This window comes from Primulina eburnea, chromosome 15 (assembly GCF_022965805.1).
Source record: "Primulina eburnea isolate SZY01 chromosome 15, ASM2296580v1, whole genome shotgun sequence".
Lineage (NCBI taxonomy): Eukaryota > Viridiplantae > Streptophyta > Magnoliopsida > Lamiales > Gesneriaceae > Primulina > Primulina eburnea.
The window spans coordinates 32,448,678-32,470,032 of NC_133115.1; the positions used below are offsets into that span (position 1 = coordinate 32,448,678).

General features: G+C 34.1%; 3 protein-coding genes across 3 annotated transcripts; all 3 read left to right on the forward strand.

Moving 5' to 3' along the window:
- Window positions 1–1,334: 1,334 nt before the first annotated feature.
- LOC140814366 (outer envelope pore protein 37, chloroplastic) lies at window positions 1,335–6,076 on the forward strand. The gene is made up of 6 exons (XM_073173314.1): window positions 1,335–1,795; window positions 2,911–3,000; window positions 3,203–3,376; window positions 3,478–3,572; window positions 4,692–4,812; window positions 5,658–6,076. The coding sequence occupies exons 1-6, from the start codon at window positions 1,418–1,420 to the stop codon at window positions 5,787–5,789; spliced, it is 990 nt and encodes a 329-aa protein (XP_073029415.1). The 5' UTR covers window positions 1,335–1,417; the 3' UTR covers window positions 5,790–6,076.
- A 3,573-nt stretch (window positions 6,077–9,649) lies between these two features.
- Window positions 9,650–14,349, forward strand: LOC140813706 (protein IQ-DOMAIN 13-like). Its single transcript, XM_073172355.1, has 6 exons — window positions 9,650–10,031; window positions 10,847–10,944; window positions 11,524–12,015; window positions 12,298–12,537; window positions 12,673–12,804; window positions 13,434–14,349. Exons 2-6 carry the CDS (start codon window positions 10,870–10,872, stop codon window positions 14,127–14,129), a joined length of 1,635 nt encoding a protein of 544 aa, XP_073028456.1. The 5' UTR covers window positions 9,650–10,031; window positions 10,847–10,869; the 3' UTR covers window positions 14,130–14,349.
- A 2,814-nt stretch (window positions 14,350–17,163) lies between these two features.
- LOC140814302 (stearoyl-[acyl-carrier-protein] 9-desaturase, chloroplastic-like) lies at window positions 17,164–20,012 on the forward strand. Its single transcript, XM_073173243.1, has 3 exons — window positions 17,164–17,371; window positions 18,602–19,103; window positions 19,258–20,012. The coding sequence occupies exons 1-3, from the start codon at window positions 17,247–17,249 to the stop codon at window positions 19,816–19,818; spliced, it is 1,188 nt and encodes a 395-aa protein (XP_073029344.1). The 5' UTR covers window positions 17,164–17,246; the 3' UTR covers window positions 19,819–20,012.
- The last annotated feature ends 1,343 nt before the right edge of the window (window positions 20,013–21,355 follow it).

Sequence of the window (21,355 nt, forward strand, 5' to 3'; positions counted from 1 at the left end):
ATTTTTTTAAAAAAATATTAACCAGGCTAGATTTTATTACACTTGAATTCAAATTTATTAAAGTTGTATTTTGGATTAATGAATTTGAAATGGTGAATTTTACACCCATGATTTCAAATTTCTTTACTTAAATATCAAAATTGAAATGAATTTTAAATACAATCGAGCAATTCTCATTAATTTTATTTATTGATACATTTAAAATTGGATACATTTTTTTTGAATTTTAAATACAATCGAGCAATTCTCATTAATTTTATTTATTGATACATTTAAAATTGGATACAATTTTTTAAAAAAAAAAATTAAAGAAAACTTCTTTAAAAATATATGATATTTTATTTATGATAACTTCTAATATTAGTTTTAGGAAATAATATAATCTAAAAAATATGGGTACTTTAGGAAACTTGTGTCACCAATGTAGCCGATTAGACTTAACTAGCTAATTAAAAGTGGCTTTAAATTATTATCTTCTTTTTAGTGAAACCTGCCTCTGATATTGCATGCTGTTGTTTATGTCGTAGATGGTTCTCATGGGAGTAATTTCTTGGTCGATTCAATACATGATACGTATGTTGAATGATGAATCATGATCACTAATCTGTATATCATCATTGAATGATTGATCATCCATACATGTTTTATGTCGTAGATGCTAGCCATGTGAGTAGTCTCTTCATCGATTCAATACATAATATATGTGTTGAGTGATGAATCATGATCACTGATCTATATATCATTGTTGAATGAGTGATTATCTACACATGTTTTATGTGTTGAATGAATAAAGACACTGCTCATATAAGTTACATGAACAAAACCTTAATGTTTCTTGAACTTAACCCTGAATCATGGATCGTTTTGGTTATTTTTTCCATTAAATTTTTAGTTGCATTATAATTTATGTTAGTTATTTATATTTTTATTTATCATAACCTAAAATACTTAAATTTTCATATTTCATAATTATAAAAAAATCATCATACTAAATCTCAGTTCATATTTTATTATTTAGAATATCATACTAAGTCAAAATTTAAATAAACAAAACATGTAAAAAATACATAATATTCATATATTATATCATATATAACGTATGTTCTTAACACGAATAGCTTGATCGTTTTAATCGACAAAAAATACTCATAATTTCATGTAATAAAAATTATTATAAGAACACGTTATAAAAAATTATAAAAATAATAAAATAATTTGTTCATTATAATAATAATTTTAATATTTTGAAAATCTATATCGTCGAATTATTATATATTTTAAAAAATAAATTTGATAAATGAAAAAAAAATTCCTCTATATCCCCGCCTAAAAATCTCAAGCCCCACGTTTTTCTCTAAGCCTACAAAATTCCCATTTTTTGGCCCAAATTTATCAAAATATTTAGAAAGCAGCAGCAATGGAAGAAGTAAAATCCGACCAACAATCGGTCACCACCACCGACGGTGACGTCGGTCCGAATGGCGGTGCCTCCCCCAAAGGTGGTTTCTTCGGTGGGTTTTTCCAAAAGGGGCGGCCGAAGCTCCGAATAACGTCGGAGTATGACAGCGAGACCTCTATTTTCCTTAATAAGGTGTCGTGCAGGCTGTTGGATAATTTAGCCAAATTGAAGCTGTCGTTTCATAACAACAGCAAAGGGGAAGTTTCGGATCCTCAAGTTACCTTTACTTCCAAATTCTTTTCGTTGCACTACGATGTCGAAGAAAATGATGCGCTGCTCAAGGCATCGTTCGAAATAGCTCCTGGACTACAGTTCAGAGCTGACCACTCGGTCAAGGTATTTGTCATTCGCTTCAAAAGAATGTGTTGACCCTTTTCTTAACTAGTTCATTTTGAGTAACTTTAGAATTCTTGAGTGTTAACATTCTCATAAGACAGTCTTCAATTGTTGAGATTACTCAAGAGTATCTTCTTGTTGGCTGTTCTCACACACCTTGAAGAATTTTGATAATTACGAGTATTAGAGTGATGTTATCAATTTCCCCCCTTTGACTCGTAGAGAGGCAAGCAGTGTCAATACCATGTCATCCTGAGTGCTGAATTTTGTTTCAACTCAATATAATAAACGTGGATGTGACAATGGTTATGGTTAACGCCTAGCCAGTAACTTATCACCGACCAATATCCCATTTAGGAGGCATTTCACAAATGTGTTAAGGTTTCATTTGGATTGAAGGTTTCAAAACCTCATATCTATATATTTGGCTCAAATGAGCGAGTTGAAATCGCTTGTGCTATATATATATGTTTTGCTTCAATTTCAGTTCCACTCTCCAACCTTGTCATTTGAACACACAAAATTTGAATCAAGATTGAAATTTTATTTCCTCTTAAGTTTCTGTAAAGTTACAGTTCCAAAGTACATGGAGACCATGGAGAGCGTGCTCATCTCAGCCATCGTGTGTGTTTTTTTTTTGGTATATGGTATTAAAAGAAATTTATATATCTCATAACTTATAAAGTTTCAAGAGCAATTTTGATGTTTTTGTTGTTTACCATCAAGATTCCACTTAAGTATTGTCTGTTCAGTATTCACGATTAAATGTTTTAAATCAGTTGCATTAGCAACATTTGAAGGGTAAATTTTTGCATTGCAAAACTAAGTGCTCATCATGTAAATAGCTAACTCTCTTGTTTTATTTTTTAGTTTTCCTGCAGATAAGTAGATTTTAAAAAAATGATCAACTACGTGGAGGAGTTGAGTTTTTTTTAGTGATTTTAGTCATGTATTTGTGTGTGGAAGAGCAGTGTCAAATCAGCTTCAGAATAAATGGTAGTGTATTTTGAGGAGCAAACAATTCATTTGCTCGTATGGTTGTCATTTTCTTTTTAATTTTTGAATGTGATGCCTTCCATTCTGTTTTCCTCTCTGTACTTATGAATTACATTTAGGATCGTCAAGGAGAGGTTGCAATGATTGCAGATCTTGCGGGGCCAGACTACAAATTTCAATTGTCATCTGCTGTACCTTCTATTGGAAAGGTGAGAATCTTTCAGGTTCTTTAAACTTTACTTTTTCAAATTGTATCCAGTTCTTGGAAGCTTCAACTTGTGAGCCTATGGTAATGTGAAATCTATGTGATGTGCTTTTCTTCTCAACTTAAACCTTGGTATTATTTAAAAAGCAAATGGAAGTGCTTGACCTTAAATGTATTTATGAATGATTTATTTACTGTGGCTGCAGCCAAAGGCATCGTTGATATTTCCTCTTGGAGAAGTTACTTTTGAGGAGAAAGTTGAGGAAGAAGATCAGAAGAAAGCTTTAGCAGTGAGTGGGTTTGTCAAAAGTCATGTTCTGAATGGATTGTGTACTGCTCTATACAGTGAGGACAGTTTGAATTTAAGATATGCATTCAAGGTATTTTCGTTTAGACTTCCTATTGAAGATTTACTTCTTTTTCCCCAAGTTGAGTTTAATCGATTTGTCAAAGGATCATTGATGTAGTTTTTAATTCTTAGGACGAGCAACTGACATTCATTCCGAGCATTTCTCTGCCCTCGAAGGTGTTATCATGTGCATTTAAGCGGAGATTCAGTCCTTCTGACAAGTTAAGGTAAAGTTTATCTCTCTCATTCCCCTCAAACCCTTTGTCCTTTGGCCCTCGAGCCAATCTTAGAAACTGTAAAACTGGCTAGATTGAGTTGTATAACAAATGGCCATGCTAATCTCGTGCTAAGTAAAAATTCTGAAAATCCCTTAGATGTCATGTAAAAATCTTTTTAGGCAGCTGCCGTTCGTAGAGCCTGCCTGATGTGGAATTCCATTTTGTGAGTGAGGATACCACTTTAATCACACCATCTTGAAACCTTTATCATCATGTGAATAGAAAATAACGTAGACATATTTAGATGATGGGCTTGATGCTCGCAGCGATTGTACGGATTGAAGATTATCATCAATGCTTCTTCTTTCTCTCTTGTTTCGTAGTCTCATCATTTTGTGACTCTGGGTTTCTTTTTATGAGTGCCCCGCAGTTACCTTGGTCATTTGAACCCTCACCTAAGCATTCTTCAATTGAGTGTCTTTCTTGAGGGATTTACCAATTTGTCTAGATAGCCAACAGTTCCGCTTCAAACCCATCTATCTGGAGTCTATCCTAGTGCAGAACTTTACCCAGATTGGTCTAGTACCATTTTATTATTTTCACCATCCAAAATGAAAGAACGGAAGAACTAAGAAAATATTCGGGTTGATGAGTACAATTGCAAGCATTGTTTTGTTTGACAGTTTGGGAGTTATAAGGGGGCTGGAAAGCTAAAATATAGCGTACTGTCTAGGGAGCTACTCTGAGACATACGCCGAGTGCTAAGATTCGGAATTCTTCTGCTGATTTTGAGATTTTTCACAATTGCTTCCAGTAGCTTATCTGATCGAGAACCTGAGTTACTAATTTATTTTCCACATGTAGAGTCCATTTTAAGTTTGAACAGAGTATTTTATTGTTTACCAAATTTACTAAAATAAATTTATAACCTGATCCTAATTCCTAACTACATTCTCAATCTTCAATATTCAATTCATTATCGTTGAAATTATTGCCATGGTGTTTTCTGTTAATAATTTTTAATTATCATATATAAGAAAATTTCTGGAAAACTGCCATAGTTTTATCTATGGTTTGTGAGCAACCCCAAAAACTGTAATTATGGTTTTTATTGGTTTATGTTGCCAGCTACTTGTACTTCTTTGACTCAAACAATTGGAGTGTGGTCTATAAACACACAGTTGGGAAGGATTACAAATTCAAAGCAGGTTATGATTCTGAACCACGGCTTGGTTGGGCATCTCTTTGGGTAAGTTTATTTGCTTTTAATGTTTCAGATAATTGATAAGCGCGTGGTTGCTAGTGATTTATTTATAATTTTGCTTCTGACTCATCATATGTTCAATGCAAACTAAAAAGGGTCAGGCTAGATAAGAAAGGGATGACCTAGTCCCTCATAAAGAGCTTGATTATCCTGCCAACTGTGGTGTCCGCATCTTAAATATGAGTTATGACTTTTTTTTATCTTCACTTCCACTTCCGATAATCTCTGTTATTCCCTAGGTTGCTGTCACAGAACCAAAACCTTAGCTGGAACTAGAAATATAGAGGATCAATAGTTTTTGTTGTACTAAAAGTCATAACTAATTCGTACCCTGCAGCTCATTTAAATTATATGTTTCATTTTTGGCTTAGTATTTGGTTTATGCCAGAACATTTGACTGGACCTGCTCCTTTCCGCCACTGAAGTCATTCCAAATGGCGAGAGATTTTTTTTAGATTTCTACCCGTAGCCGGGATCCAATTAATAACTACAAGCTTGCTAAATAACTTACTCCGGTGTGCATCGGGTAGTGGATAAATTTATGTTGGATTAAAAATAGTGTGTTTATTTGACTCAGGCCATATTATACGATGTATTTTAGATAACATGTATCGAATATTTGTATGTGATATCTATGAACATCTGTGTGAGAGATCAACAAAAAAATTACAGGTATTGCACCTGTTGTAAAAACAATTCTCATTTTAGTGCATCAAACCATTTGAAGTTCAATCTTCCCTAAACAGATACCATTAAGGAAACTGCTTCCCTTGAAATTTCTTGTACGAATTAAGGAAACTAAGTTTTATGTTTAATACTTGGTGATTCAGTTTGGAGATGAAGATGGAAAAGCCAAGACAGCACCCATGAAGTTGAAAGTGCAGATCATGCTCCAAGTTCCTCAAGATGATATACACTCGTCGGCATTGATGTTCAGTGTGAAGAAGAGATGGGACATATGATACGCCAGATTCCCGGTGGTGGCTGATCCAAGTAATGCTCTGTCTGCAAGACGACTCGTTTGTTAGTAAAATATCTGGTTGTAATGAATTTTGTCGTTCTTCTTCCGTTATCACTTCAAATTCTCAGTCATTTGCTTATCTAATGCCCCCAGTTAACCAATTATTTTATCGGATGCTCCCACTCCTCTATTTGCTTGTTATTGTTAGTCATTAAATTTATATTAATGAGCAGACAGCAGTAGACCAATTGCTAAATATTTACATATGAAAAATTCGATTCAGAATTATTTACAATCCAATAATTGATCTCTGACCTGAAATTGAATTCTTGGAAAAATATATCAAACTTTGGTATGATAAGTTTTTTTATTTTAAAATTCTGTAAAACGAGTTTTCGAGGTAGACATTTTTCTTGTACTTTTTGGTGTTTGTATTTTCAAGAATGAATTTTAGAGTTTTTTTCAAAATTTTGTCACATTTGATTTGCACTAAATCATATTTTTTTCTGTACTAAAGTGGATGTTGGTCCCATCTATTATGCATGCAGATGAGGACATGGTTTAGAATAATTGGATGATATCACTCAGATACGTACAAAACATTTATGCAATCCAGAAAATGTTTGGTTGATAAAATTCATGTTTTTTTCCTTAATTGGTTTAATCATGATGAAAACCCTTTTATATGAGTAAGAGGTCTTTTGACCAAATCGAGATGATAAATCGAGATATGTGTATGAGTACTGAGTAGATATAGATATGAGAGAGGACCATGAACACCGATATTCAGAGCATATCTTCACAATATTTCAGTGAGTCATATGTTCTATACGAGAATCGATTCTGCATTTTCGAGAGAACATGTTTTTAGTCTATTAACACGGTGGAATGGTAATGGGAATGGGAATCACAGAAGAAAACAAGCTGAAAGAGGCAACTCGTGTATGAATCTGGACAGCACAGTGCCAATAATTAAGACACCATCATTTACAAGCCAAACTCTTCACCATACAGGACCACATTACATTTATTATTAAACCCTGTTTCTTACAAACTCAATTTTTTTAAAAAAATAAAAATAAAATATCTTCATTCATTTTCTCTAATTCTTATATATATATATATATATATATATATATATATATATATATATATATATATATATATATATATATATATATATATATATATAAAATAGGATTGGAGAAATTCATATCTAATCGAACTACAGAAGTGAACTCAAGGCCAAATGGGTTTTGGAGTTTCACTCTGGCCAATAGGTCAAAAGATAGTTGCATAAGTCATATGAGACGGTCTCATAGATATATTTTCGTGAGTCGGTCTCCTTAGAGTTTTTGTAAAAGATTTTTGGTTGTATTTAAGGAGGTGGATTTGAAATCCATATTTCAATTATAATTTTATTGTTTACAATGAACAATATATCAAAGTATAAATCTGTGCATTACTTATTTACTCATTAGTGAGACAAAGTAAAATGTATTTCAAATGATACTATTATAATTGGGTGAATTTGAAACTAATCTTAATTAATATAAAATACTATATAAACATGTGAGCAATTGATTTGAAGTTTATGGTCTTATTTCTCTAAACAACAAAAATACATATGAAATCTATGTATTTAAAATTCATCAATCCAAACACAACTTAGATCATTTTATCCGATTCTTGATAATACATGGCCGTTGAATCACAAATCATGCTATATTTTCTGATTCACTTAGTCACTTAGATACAAAATTAGAACAAACATTCTTATTCTCGGTTTATTTCATCCTATCCATGTGGGCATTACCCTATGATAGGATGGATGACCAAGATTTGCCCATGCATATATAGGACACACTTTTTTTTTGAAAATTGTATGTGTGACAAGATCTTACCCGTTGAAATGAAGTGAATATAATGTCCACATAGATAGTATCTCATCTACTTTATTTTCAAGTGAATGTGTAATTTTGATGGTAAATGCAAAATTTGAAACCCATTTTTTCATTAAAGTGTGAAATTATTGGCAATCCATCAATGCATCTGACAGAATTATCTTTATTTTCCAAACTTGCCATTTCACTTGCATTGGATTTAAAATTCATCTAGGATTATTTATGAAGGCTTAAATGACTACCAAAACAAGCCACGAGGATCAGCATGCATGCATTGAAATATTTACTAAATCTATTAATTGCTGATAAATTAGGAAATATAATCTGCCGAGAAAAAGAAAAGTTTATATTTAATTAATTAATTAATTACTGATAAATTAGGAAATATAAATATGCCGATCGAAATTGTCTGATTGAATTTTAGGTATTCCAATATTATCTCAAAATCAATATAAAAGAAGAAGACTGAAAAAATAAAAACCAAAAACGTAGTTTGCATGAATGTGGGGAGAAAGTAGACAATTTTTTATTATCATTTTGTTCTTTGAACATGTGACTCTCATATTGATGTTTGATGATATTTATGTATAAATTAGTTTGTTATAATCAGAGTGGATAAAAGAAGTTAGTAAGATGCTCTTTTGTTTTGTATAATAATTAAAGTTAGACAAAAATTTGTGTGAGACGGTCTCACGAGTCTTATTTGTGAGACGGATCTCTTATTTGGGTCACCCATGAAAAGGTATTACTTTTTATGCTAAGAGTATTACTTTTTATTATGAATATGACCAGTCTCACATATTATGATCCGTAAGACGGTCTCAAATGAGACTCACTCTAAAAGTTATTGTCACGAGAAATCTATAATATCATGTTTGAGACGAGATCTCAAATTCGACACTCGATTATAAACACAGGCGAAGCCACATTATATGACATCTGGGCTTTAGCCTAGATAGCCCATTTTTTTAAAAAAATATTATATATAAAATTTGGATTAATTCGATATTAGTCCGGATAGAACAATTTAAAATATTAAAAAATTATAGATCAAAATTCTAGTTCGAGTAGAGCCGTATTACTGGCTCCACCACTGATTATAACAAACAAGTGGTAATTTCTTTCCACATCTGTAGTACGATCTATCGTAGTGATTACCATCGGATCCCCACGACAAAACACAAATTTTTGTCGATATTCGTTACTTTTGGGATCCAACCGTCTATGTTACACCTTTTTATTTTGGAATCCACGGTCACAAATCATGGACAGACTAAGGAGAATCAACAATAATTGCATCATCAAAAATCTTCGAATATGGACTTGTTGAATTTTTACGACCCAAATGGTGCCGGTTTAGTCGGGGAGATTCTCTGTCTCCATCGTTGGCGGTTGCCACGGGGACCCGGTGGGGATAGCCTTTGCCGTTGGGTTGGATCCATCGCTTGTCTTGCATTAATTTAGACATGGATAGCTACGGACCTTATTTGATCCAGTTTCTTGAAATACAGATCATAATACATTATTTGTCACACCGAGCTTCATACCGATTCTTGAGGTGATAATAGAGAAACATGAACCAAACATTTGTTTAATAAGTGGGTGGGGATCAGGGAATGTTGATGTCCTAATAGTCTTCCCATTTAAGCAAAGTTAGTTGGATTGAAAGGCCAAAAGCCATCGAGTACAAGACTGACCAACTTTCCTGCCTACTGTGTGTTTTTTCATCATGAAATTAATATTTTTAACTCTCAATCATCATTAGTCATCATGATTGAGTATATTCATTTTATTATATTAAATAAAATTTAATGATTTATCTGATCGACAGAGTCTTTTAGCAGGCATCGCAACAGACAGGCGTACCAAAGTCTTGGTATTGTGTGAATGATCAAGAATTATCTTTGATTTTATAATCCGATTCCCACGATTTACATTTAATATTGATGTGATATGAAAAAGAAAATTATAAAAACACAAAAGGTTAAAGGTGGGCAGGGAGAAAAGTAAATAAAGTTGCAATCTTTTGAGAGGAAGAATCTGATTCAAAGTGGAACCATAAAAACACGCACTCGGACACACAGAGTTTGTTGTGTTGGCCATATTCCCAACCAAACAGAGCCTTGGAAAAAGCTAATATGACGGGAAGAGTTGTAAAATTGTACACTTTGAAAGAGTCTGGTTAGTGGGCTAGAGAGAGAAAGTCTCGTGTCCATGCCTCCCAGGTTTGTGTCTGTATAGACGGAGAGAGAAAGGGAGAGGGAGGGTGGTGGCGACATAGTTTGTCTTGGTGCAGCTTTTCTTGAAGGCACCTCCTGAAAGTTGCAGAGATAGTTAAGGTGATTAATCTTTTTTTAGTGAATTTTAGGCACATGATTTCTTGGGATTAGCATGCTTTTTTTAGCCTTTTTTTCTTGAGCAAAATTTTATTTTATTTTTTCCTACTTGTTATGGGATTTTGAATTCTGGGTTATTTTTTTCTTTCTTTTACTGAGTTTGTGAAAGTTTCATAATTTTTACTCGCAGATCAGTGTAATTTTTGTGAATTTCGTCTCTAAGTAAGGTGGCTGTGGGGTTGAAATTTTTGTACATGTCTGTTTGGGTATCATGGAGATTATTCCTTGATCTTTAAGAGTTCAGCTTTTTAAATTTTGTTTTCTTCGTGCTTGTGGCCTAAGCTCAATCCAGAAGACTTGATAAGCAATTTTTCAAGTTTTTGTTACAGTTTCCCTTATTTATTTATTTGGAATTCAAGAATTTTGGGACACTTGGCATGGATTTAGCAAGAAATATGACCTCCTTATCACCCTTTTCAGTTCTTGAAAGTTTCATTTCAAATCTAATGGAAATTTTGGTTCCAAGTTAACCAACTTAATGAAAGAAGAAAGTTGGTAAGTTTTGAAAATCCTGTATTTAAAATACACATGGTTGGTGGAGGATGTTCTTATTGACTTGCAACTAATTCTTATTTATGTCTGATGTCGTGATTAGTGCCAAATGTTATGTTTTCACCAATATTAATAGTAATCCATAGCTTTACTTGGAAGTTGACTTCCTTAAATACCAACAATACAAAGATGTCGTGCATAAATATTTGTATTTGAATACATGGAATTTGGCTAAACGTTTTGGCCGGCCGTTTGATTTTCCTCAGGAGGAGAGAGTAATGCTGAGAACATGGGAAAGAAAGGAAGCTGGTTTTCAGCCATCAAAAGGGTTTTCTCACATAATTCAAGGGAGAAGTTAACTGATGTAAGATATTCTTACAAACTTCAATGATTGTTAAGGTTGGATCCTAGCAGGGGTGCGGAGCCCTGAAATAAAATAATTTAGAATTTTATGTGTGATTTTAAGTTGCTTCGTCCTCCCCAAAAACAAGTTAGCCGCCGTCGTGAATTCGTTGTAACTATTGTATAAAAATATGATCATGTTCGAGTCCATGTGATTCTTGGCCATTGAGCGCGTGTGAATTTAGTTGTAAATGCAAAAGACAAGAATATAATTACCCGTAACTCGATTTTATCCTTCTATGTATGTCGAGGTCGCCGATAGTCACAAATTTATGGGTTTTGAAGCAAAATCCTATGATAAATAAAAAATTTGAAACTCTATACTTTATTGTTTAAAATGGAGTTGGTTTCAAAGTCTCATCACACTCCACGTTCAGTATTAGTGTCTAGTTGCACTGTCCTCCATAGGGGCTTTTTGTTTGTGATTTCAGCTGCCTTTGGCCAACCATTTCCTGCCTTAGTGTTTGGTTCAGTAATACCATATTAGATCTAATTTGAAACTTGTACCACCCTCAGTTATGGAGCTTGTACATTTGTTCAGGGATCAGATAAGAAAAGCACTAAGGAAAAAAAGAAAGGCAATCTAAGGCATGGTGTGACAAAATCATTCATTCCTTTGTTCAGAGAGCCGAGTAGTATCGAGAAAATATTAGGGGAAGCTGATCAGTTGTTCATCAGGCATCCTACATCTTCTGAACAGCCAAAGCCTCCACCCATTGCACTTGGAAGGCCAAGTTCACCTAGGATCCTTTCGCCTCGAACTACTTCTCATCGAGCCTTGTCCCCTAAGGCTAGTCCTCCACGAGTTTTTTCTCCAAAGGTCTCATCTCCAAAGGTTCAATCTCCGAGGGCTGTTTCTCCCAAGGTCCCACCAAGAAGAGCTGTTACTTCGAGGGCTTCTTCTTCGAAGGTTCCTTCTCCTAAGGTAAATCAAAGCCGGGAAGATACTAGCCATGTGCAGAGGCCAGAACCAACTGCAAGGGAGAAGCATCTTTCAGCCACTAAGATCCAGGCAGCATGTAGAGGATACCTGGTAATCTTATAAATCGATGCCTGTGCAGAGTGTTTTATAAAAACATTTGTGTAATACATGATTCATCTGCATGCATGGATTTCCATACCTAGTCATATGATGTATTGTGACTTTGATGAAACCTGTGTTTGTTTTGGACTTTGATCCAGGCATAGACAACTGGATCCTGTTCTCACGATTAAATGTTTCTAGAATTGAGGCTGTATATACTTACACCTTTCATATCTTGATTCTTAAGCATACGTTTATGGTTAATGTATTGTGATATTTTAAAATTTAAAGGCAAGGAGGAGTTTTAGAGCTTTCAGAGGTTTAGTGAGGCTTCAGGGGGTGGTGAGAGGCCAGAATGTAAAGAGACAGACGATGAATGCGATGAAACAAATGCAACTTTTGGTTAGGGTTCAAACACAAATTCATTCACGAAGGATCCAAATGTTGGAAAACCAGGCACTCCAGCACCAAGCTTACAAGGACGATAAGGAAGTGGCAAGTACCCTAAGCAAATGGACCTTGAACCAACAAGTAAGTTCTTGTTGTCTAATGTATTTGTTAAGCCAGTATCTTCTCAAATGCTTGAAACACTTGCCATCGTCTGCTATAATTGACAGTAGCATCAATGTTTCTGTGATCCGAAAGAAGATTTTTGTGTTATTTTAGTTTAAGGGTGGCCGTAATGAAGATTGGGATGAAAGTGTGCTAACTAAAAAGGAAGTTGAAGCAAGGTCACAGAGAAAGGTGGAGGCAGTCATGAAAAGAGAGAGGGCCATGGCATATGCATATTCTCACCAGGTATCGTTAAACTTCTTCATTTGGCCATATTCACAGTTCTCTGTCCTGATCCAACTTGGACCTTGGTGTCTTTCATGCATGTGAGCGTGCATGCTGACGAGTAACATTTCGGTTTTCTTTTCCCCACCCCTCTTTTTGGTGTGGCTGGGAAGAATATATCCCATTAGTACATTATTGTGGCACGAAAAAGTGGTGTGAAAGAAAAGGTTGCTCAAATAACTGGGAGAGGATGACGCGGGGTAAATATATTTTAAAGTGTAGGTTTGACCAAATATAGTTACTTGGCTTTACGCTAAACAATGCCTTCAATTACGCTAAACAATGCCTTCAATTCTTCGTCATGATATGTGAGATTGATTCTCTATGGCTCTTCAGTCTTCAGACATGAATCTTCTTTAAAATACGCAACCTAACTTGATTATAGCTTTGGCCTCACTAACCCAAGCTATCCAAATCATTGATTCATGAATAAAACGGATGGGTGTACCGCATATACCATAGGATCGTTTCATACAACCAGACCACGTTTTATCGACTGGGCATTCCATGTTTTATGAATATATTGAAATTAAATTGCAACAATATTTTACTCATTTTTACCATCTCTCGTAAAATCTCCTTTTTTACAGTTGTGGAAAGCTGATCCGAAATCGGCTCAAAGTCCTCTGGATATCCGATCAAAGGGATATCCCTGGTGGTGGAACTGGTTAGAACGGCAGCTCCCTGCATCGAGCAATTCTCAGAACCAAGCAACTCCGAAAAACTTTTCTTTTACCCCACCAAGGCCTATTTCTGATTACAGAGCGAGCCCTCAACTTCTTGCTAGAAACTATCCAGAAACTCTCACACCAAGGTCATCAAGATCGGCAATCCCTGTTAGAGCGAAACAGTTTCAGACACCAGGTCGAACACCTCCACGGGCAATGGCTATCAAGTACTCTAAACCACGATTAAGTTCAGCTGATTCTGCTTATGACATTCCTTTAAAAGATGATGATAGCTTGATCAGTTGCCCTCCTTTTTCTGTTCCGAATTACATGACGCCTACAGTATCAGCAAAGGCAAAAGTGAGAGCAAATAGCAATCCCAAGGATAGATCGATCCCTGGAACTCCAAGTAATGACTCCAAGAGACTGTTTTCTTTTCCTTTGAAACCGAACATCGGCTCTTTCAAGTGGAATAAAGACTTTAACGACGATGCTGCTTCTCAAAGGGTGGCCGAAAAACACCAGTCTTCGCATTTGTTAGGAGACGCCATAAGCATGGATTCGACTGTCTCTATGCCGGCTACAGTTGGACGAAAGCCCTTTAACAGATTTGTGTGATCTTGATTTCTTCTGTATCCTGATAGTTTTTTAACCTTATCGAATTTTCTGTGAATGTTTTTTCTTTCTACAGTTTGTTGGATGTAAGAATGAATTATACGTTGGTTGCAGCTTACTGATGTAAAATAATCTGGGAAAAAAAAAGAAGAAGAGTAATTGGATTGGTTTGATTGATGTTAGATGATTCATACGATTGGAATTCTTACCAGATTTTCGAGCTTGTTCTGAATTTGAGTCCTTTAAGAAAGTCCATCTTACGTTTATGCTTTGTATGTGTCTGAAAATTTCATGTTCTACGAATTATTCTAATATTTCCTAATTTAAGTATTTGAAAAATAAGTAATATGTTTGTTGGGTCGAGCGTTTGTCATTTTATCAAAAGCTATAGCTAGTGATAATGGTGCAACTCAAATTTTTTAAACTGCACAGCAGCTCAAGCATCATGGTTCGATCGTTCTATCGAACTCGTGAACTTAGCTCTGATATCAATTGTTGGACCGAGTGCTTGCCGCTTTACCAAAAGTTATAGCTGGTGGTAATGGTGCACTCAAATTTTTAAACCGCACAGCAACATCGCTCTACCAAGCAAAGACAATTATTGCATCCAACAATATTTACATCTATAATTTTATAGTTAATTTATGTATGGATGGCGTGCATACTAATAATAAATTATATTTATTTTGTTGTTTATTTCAGATTTAGAAAGTAATAAATATAATTTATTGAACTAAAATTTTGTGTTTATTTTTTAGTTGACAGAAGATGTCGGGGTGATTTTAATACTTGTTATTAAACATATTGACTAATGATTCTTGATATAATATTAAAAAACGTATGCATGGATCATTTGATTTTTATTTATATGATATTATCAATATTATGAAAATTGATAATTTATGTTACTTTTACAAATTCTAGACTTTTCAATTACTTAAATTGAAGTTAAATGAATAAATAAAGTAAATATCAATCCTTTTTTGAAGTGTGATAACATATGGTGGTAAAGTTTAATTAAGCCGACCGAACTCTTTTATTTTGAGAATTTATAAATTTTGATGCAAAATTTGTAATGTCATTTTCTGATATTATAATATTAAATTGTTTATCTGTATGTACATGATATTTGTCTATTTATAATTACTAGTTTTAAAAAAATTAAACTATGTTTAAAAATAAAAAAAATGTATTTGGACAAAAATTAAAGCTATAACCCAAGTAAAGTCGAACCAAACCAAAATCGATATCATTAGTTTGATTTGAGTTTTTATCATTAATCGAATCAATTCGATGACACTAAGGTTCGAGCCTAATCTCTCTTTCACCTACCCCAATATTAAATTTTTTTAAAAAAATTTATGAGGAAGATCGAAAATTTTTAGAATAAAGTTAGACTCCAATAAGGTCGTGGATTTTACATAAATACCCATGGGAATTCATGCAAGTGCCAAGTGGGATGATTATTCATGAATTTGGTGCCATTTATTAAAACTAGATGTTGTGTTATCTTTACACACAAAATATATTTGATCGATAAATCACAAAAATATTGTGAGACGGTTTTATTGGTCAATTTTATGAACAAATTTTCTGTTTGGATCATTTATAAAAAAATATTATTCATGTCAAAAATATTTCTTTTTATTATAAATATGAGTATGATTGACTCATCGGAAAAAAATTTACGAGACTATCTCATAAAAAATCTATCTTAATCACAACTGAGACTCCACTCGAAGTGGACCCATTCGATTTCCATCTTTGTTTTCCCCACCTAAAAAGCTAATTTTAAAGAATATACTACCATGCAAAATACTTGTGCTAGATTTGAACAATGGAACCGAAAGGAACTCATTGGACAAGTCGAAGAGTAGAGTTTTAAAAAAGTATAAAATTTTATTTTTGTTCTTGATGTTGATTGATCAAAGAAAGTAAAAGACAAAGGGAGTCCAATAAACTAATCATAAAAAGTAAGTCTTTTCAAGAACGATATTCACGTATTTATATGTGAGATGAGTTGATTTGATCCATAATTATCACGACAAATACTAATTTTGGCATAAAAAAAATTTATACTTTTATGAGTTAGGTCGATTCGAAGATCTGTCTTACAAAAATGATGCTGAGATGGTATCACGAAAATTCATAAAGTAAAAATCTATAACGAAAAATATCACTAACATTTTTGAATCAAAATGCTTCAATCCACAAGAATTCAAAGGTATGAAAAAAGAAAAAGAGAAATTGATTGAGAAAAAAATGGGATTTAAGATTTGGGAAAAAAAATGAAAATTTGGATCAAGGAGTATATGATCAAGTGAAAGTTAGGTGAAAGAAATTGTTTAATAAATTGCCATTTTATTTTTTAATAAAAAATTTTATTATTAATTTTTTATATAAAAAATTAAAGTAGGGCGAGCTGTGTGCCAACCCAAATCCACCCTAAATTGAATTTGGTGGAAATTGAAGGGAGGCCAGTTTTAACTATAATATTTTGACTTGTTAAAATATTAGATAACTTGTTTTAGGAATTATTTATCATAAATTAATGTTAAAATAAATATAATTTTTTAAAATTAATTAATAAAATATTTTTGAGAATAAAATTGTGTATCTAATTGACTTTAAAAATAATAAATTGAGACTTTGAAAAATTATATTAAATGTAAAATTTATTTTTAGTTAGATATATCAATTGAGTTATTTATAATAATTTATATACTAATTTATTAGGGAAAAAATATTTTAAAATAGGTAAAAATTTGTGTGAGACGGTCTCACAGGTCGAATATGTGAGACGAATCTTTTATTTGAGTCATCCATGAAAAAATATAATTTTTTATGCTAAGAGTATTATTTTTTATTTTGAATATAGGATATGATTGACCTGTCTCACAGATTAGTATTCGTACTCCAACTCTCTCCAATAATAGTCGGGAGAGGGTAAAGATGTCATAAAATTAGGTAGGCTGGATTTTGTCACGTTCGAAGATCACGTGAGAATTCCGGAATAAATTGCTGAAAGGCATCACCGTATGTCTCTCTCTGTCTGTCTCGCATTTTCCGATTCTTACTTTCTGTGGAGGAAAAATAAAGCTACCCAAAAAATCCTCGAAAATGGCTTTGAAGCTGAATGCCGTCAAGTGCCACCCCCAGAACTACCATTATGCTGCGCTTCCGCCGATTGCCAGCTTCAGATCTCCCAAGTTTTGCATGGCTTCCACTCTTAGCTCTGGTTCGAAGTATTGAGCTTGTCCCTTTTCTTTTCGACGGTTTCTTTAGTGTTTCTTCTTTTGTTTTTATGAATGCGTTTTAATCATGACACATTTTTTTTGGGTTTTTTTTTTCAGTAAAGATTGGATTTTTAGCTAAAATTAGATGGTTTTTTTTTTTTTGATCTGGGTATTTTTGGGTTTGGATTTATTGTCTGATTTTACAATTTCTTACACTAATGGGTTTTGATGAAATGCATGTGATTGAATCAATATCGTGTTGCTCAGGTGGGCAATTCTTGAATTCTCTGTAAAAGCGCTTATAATTCTTTTGTTGCTGCTGTATAACGAGCATTAATGGCTCATAAATTTGTAATAGTTTGTGCATGCATTGCCAGAACGTGATAAACTTTCTCCAAACCTTGTCCTTTTGTTTTCCCCTGCAAAAGATGTGAATTAAATATGCACTGCAGAAATTTCCTCAAGCATTCCAACTTCTCTACTAGTCATTTGGATTCGAACATGATCTGAATAGCAGGCCAGCGATAGCAGAGTCTGGAAATTTGACCAAAAAACCAAACATAAACAGGGCTACTTTTCTGGATGGTGTTGAGTTGTATTTATTTCCAATCCTTCTGTTAGAATCTTAACCTTTCATGTCAATGACTATGGAAGAGTTTGAATCCACCAAAATTGGAATAATTTGATTTTAAAATTGTAAATATGTTTCTCAGAAAAATATATATTATAGATATGTTGCTCAAATATGAATTCTTTAATCCAACATAACCTAGAAGTGTTTTAAATTTATTTGGTGTGTCTGGCCTACGTGAGAGTTGTGCTCCTGTAGGTTATGTTTTTATTTGTAGTTTTAATGCGTATACAGTTCGATACTCAAAATTTGATTATATGTTTGATGCGGAACATAGTTGTTAAAAGCGCATATGAATCGTGTCAAGGCACAAAGCGCGTTGAGGCATAGTCTCTTCCTAGATATATGTCAATGTGCGCACATTTTGCATAAAGTAGGCTTTTTGGTGAAGTTTAAAGGCTCAAGGTGCATTTTAAATGCTCATCGAGTAAAAGGACTGTATATTTTAAGCGAAATGTAATGTAAGTGTGTGCCTGGAGCCTCGGTGTCCTTTCTATCTTTAATAACTATGGCTTGGACAGTTTATCAACAGTTCTATTTTAGCGTCAGTGTCCTTTCTATCTTTAATAACCATGGTGTTCCTTTATGCGTGTTTGATTTTTTCGCAGGGAGATTACTGTCAAAAAGCCTTTCGGTCCTCCACATGAGGTTCATGTTCAAGTTACACACTCGATGCCACCTCAAAAGATTGAGATTTTCAAATCCATGGAAGATTGGGCTGAGAATAATATACTGGTCCACCTTAAGCCTGTGGAGAAGTGTTGGCAACCTCAGGATTTCTTGCCCGATTCTGCATCTGATGGATTTGAAGATCAGGTCAAGGAATTAAGGGAAAGAGCAAAGGAACTTCCAGATGATTATTTTGTTGTTCTGATTGGAGATATGATCACAGAAGAAGCACTTCCAACGTACCAAACAATGCTTAATACCTTGGATGGTGTACGGGATGAAACAGGTGCGAGCCCAACTCCATGGGCAATTTGGACCAGGGCGTGGACTGCCGAGGAAAATAGGCATGGAGACCTTCTAAATAAATATCTTTATCTATGTGGACGTGTAGACATGAGACAGATTGAGAAGACTATACAGTATCTGATCGGATCAGGAATGGTGAGTCTTCGCCAATAGTCCCCCAACTGTTTGTATTCATGCTGACCATGGGTACTATAGTTATTTTTAAAACCGCGTAGTTTATCTTTTTACCGCGCTTTTCTTATAGCTATTAACATAGTGCCTGCTTTCATGTGGTTCCCAACTTTATCAGGACCCACGGACAGAGAACAATCCATACCTTGGATTTATCTATACATCCTTTCAAGAAAGGGCTACTTTTATCTCCCATGGAAACACTGCCCGGCTTGCGAGGGAGCATGGGGACTTGAAACTGGCTCAAATATGCGGTACAATTGCTGCCGATGAGAAGCGCCATGAGACTGCATACACCAAGATAACCGAAAAGCTCTTTGAGATCGACCCGGATGGAACAGTTCTGGCCTTTGCCGACATGATGAGGAAGAAGATATCTATGCCAGCCCACTTGATGTATGATGGTCGTGATGATAACCTTTTCGAACACTTTTCTGCTGTTGCTCAGAGACTCGGTGTCTACACAGCTAAAGACTATGCAGACATCCTAGAACACTTGGTGAACAGATGGAAAGTGGAGAGTATAACCGGACTTTCATCAGAAGGGAAGAAAGCACAGGATTATGTCTGTGGGTTGCCTCCAAGAATCCGAAGGCTAGAGGAACGAGCTCAAGGAAGGGCGAAGCAAGCATCGAAAATCCCATTTAGCTGGATATATGATCGAGAGGTACTGCTCTGAGCTCTACTTCAGATATGGATCCTAACTAGTATTAGGAAATTCGTAACGAATTTTCGGTTTTGTTTTGTTTCGAGTTCCGATGTGGTGTTCCTTTGTGTGAAGGGTTATGTTTTGGGAGTGATTGTAGATACCAGTTTGTTTAGTTCCATTGCCTCCATAGGAGCATTTGTGGTGAAGTTATGGTTTGGTTCGTATCTTGTTTCCCCATATAGCTTTTGTGACCATAAAACAAAACAAACTTGAACCTTTCCGTCTTTTGCATCAGAAGCAGGATCTGCATCTATTGTTTTCGGATCAGTATCAAATGAGTATAAAATTGATTTTAACCAATTCCATGTTTTAGTAACTACGAAAAGGACTATATTATACTAGGAGAAAGTACTTATTTTTTAGTAAAAAATAGCATCTATGGTTTCATCTTCGTTAAACAAAAATCACTAAAGATAACTAAAATATAAGCGACTATAAAAAATAATATTTTTTTATGGATTAAATCGGAATAAAGACAAGTCTCGTGAAAAATTGACTACGAGATGTCACAAGGGTTTTGTATATACTCAAACAAATGTTGCATAGGTGTTGATATTTATTATTAATGTTTATATAAAAAAATTCAAGGTTTATCATCAGCCAACTTTTATAATTTGGATTGTTCTTATTTTTATAGAGCGAAACACATAATTTATATTTCACATTTCATAAAAAATTTAATAATTTATTTGGTACATGTTTTCATTCGTAAGATATTGAAATTGTTCGATAAAACTTTGTACTCGTTTCCTCAATTTTTTGTTTATATTCATTATGGATAAATATTTTATTTTCTTAGTCCGTTTTGCTCTTGTCAAATCTCAATCGTCGCAGCCTCTCCATTTGGTTCCAACACAGAATATTATTGCAAATGAGATGGCCAACTTTCAAGTAATTCTTTCATTCTCTTTTGATTTGGTCCAGGAATCACGAAGGTTTGTTTCTTTTCTTGGGTTCTATGGTTTAATATTCAAATAGGGTCTCAATTTTTTATGAGCATTGGTTCTGTTTGACTACTGGCTTTCGTGTATATCAGAATCTTGATGATTTATGAACATAGGCATGATTGGTGCTTGCATGTTATGACTTTAATTTGTGAGCAGCTCGGCTCGATCGTACCCTTGCCTCAAGGCCCTAACTATTGCTCCCAGGGTGTTGATGTTATTTATTCTATTTGAGTTATACAGGAAGAACATGGTTCACGTGTACTTTTAATCAAAATCAAAATTTATGAAACGACTGATGAATTTGGCAAAATTTTCCAATTAAACAGTTAGTTTTTGGGGTGCGTAGCATCTTTTACACCATTAAGTTAACATTGATGTCTATTTGAGAATTTAAACAAACATAAAATCTTTAGGAGGAAGATATTATCATGATCCACATTTATATCAGACCATATAAAGGCTAAACACAATTTATACATTCTTTGTTGCCAAAATATTCTATTCATTTCGAAAGACTAGCAGACCCCAAAATCAGTCGCGCTTCGCATATTGTTCTACAT

Bases quoted from the DNA above. Each gene is read 5' to 3' on its own strand.
- LOC140814302 (XM_073173243.1), top strand. From the start codon at position 17,247: ATGGCTTTGAAGCTGAATGCCGTCAAGTGCCACCCCCAGAACTACCAT. The intron at 17,372-18,601 runs GTATTGAGCTTG...ATTTTTTCGCAG, and splicing joins ACTCTTAGCTCTGGTTCGAA to GGAGATTACTGTCAAAAAGC. The intron at 19,104-19,257 runs GTGAGTCTTCGC...CAACTTTATCAG, and splicing joins ATCTGATCGGATCAGGAATG to GACCCACGGACAGAGAACAA.
- LOC140813706 (XM_073172355.1), top strand. From the start codon at position 10,870: ATGGGAAAGAAAGGAAGCTGGTTTTCAGCCATCAAAAGGGTTTTCTCA. The intron at 10,945-11,523 runs GTAAGATATTCT...ACATTTGTTCAG, and splicing joins CAAGGGAGAAGTTAACTGAT to GGATCAGATAAGAAAAGCAC. The intron at 12,016-12,297 runs GTAATCTTATAA...TAAAATTTAAAG, and splicing joins CAGCATGTAGAGGATACCTG to GCAAGGAGGAGTTTTAGAGC.
- LOC140814366 (XM_073173314.1), top strand. From the start codon at position 1,418: ATGGAAGAAGTAAAATCCGACCAACAATCGGTCACCACCACCGACGGT. The intron at 3,001-3,202 runs GTGAGAATCTTT...CTGTGGCTGCAG, and splicing joins CTGTACCTTCTATTGGAAAG to CCAAAGGCATCGTTGATATT. The intron at 4,813-5,657 runs GTAAGTTTATTT...TTGGTGATTCAG, and splicing joins TTGGTTGGGCATCTCTTTGG to TTTGGAGATGAAGATGGAAA.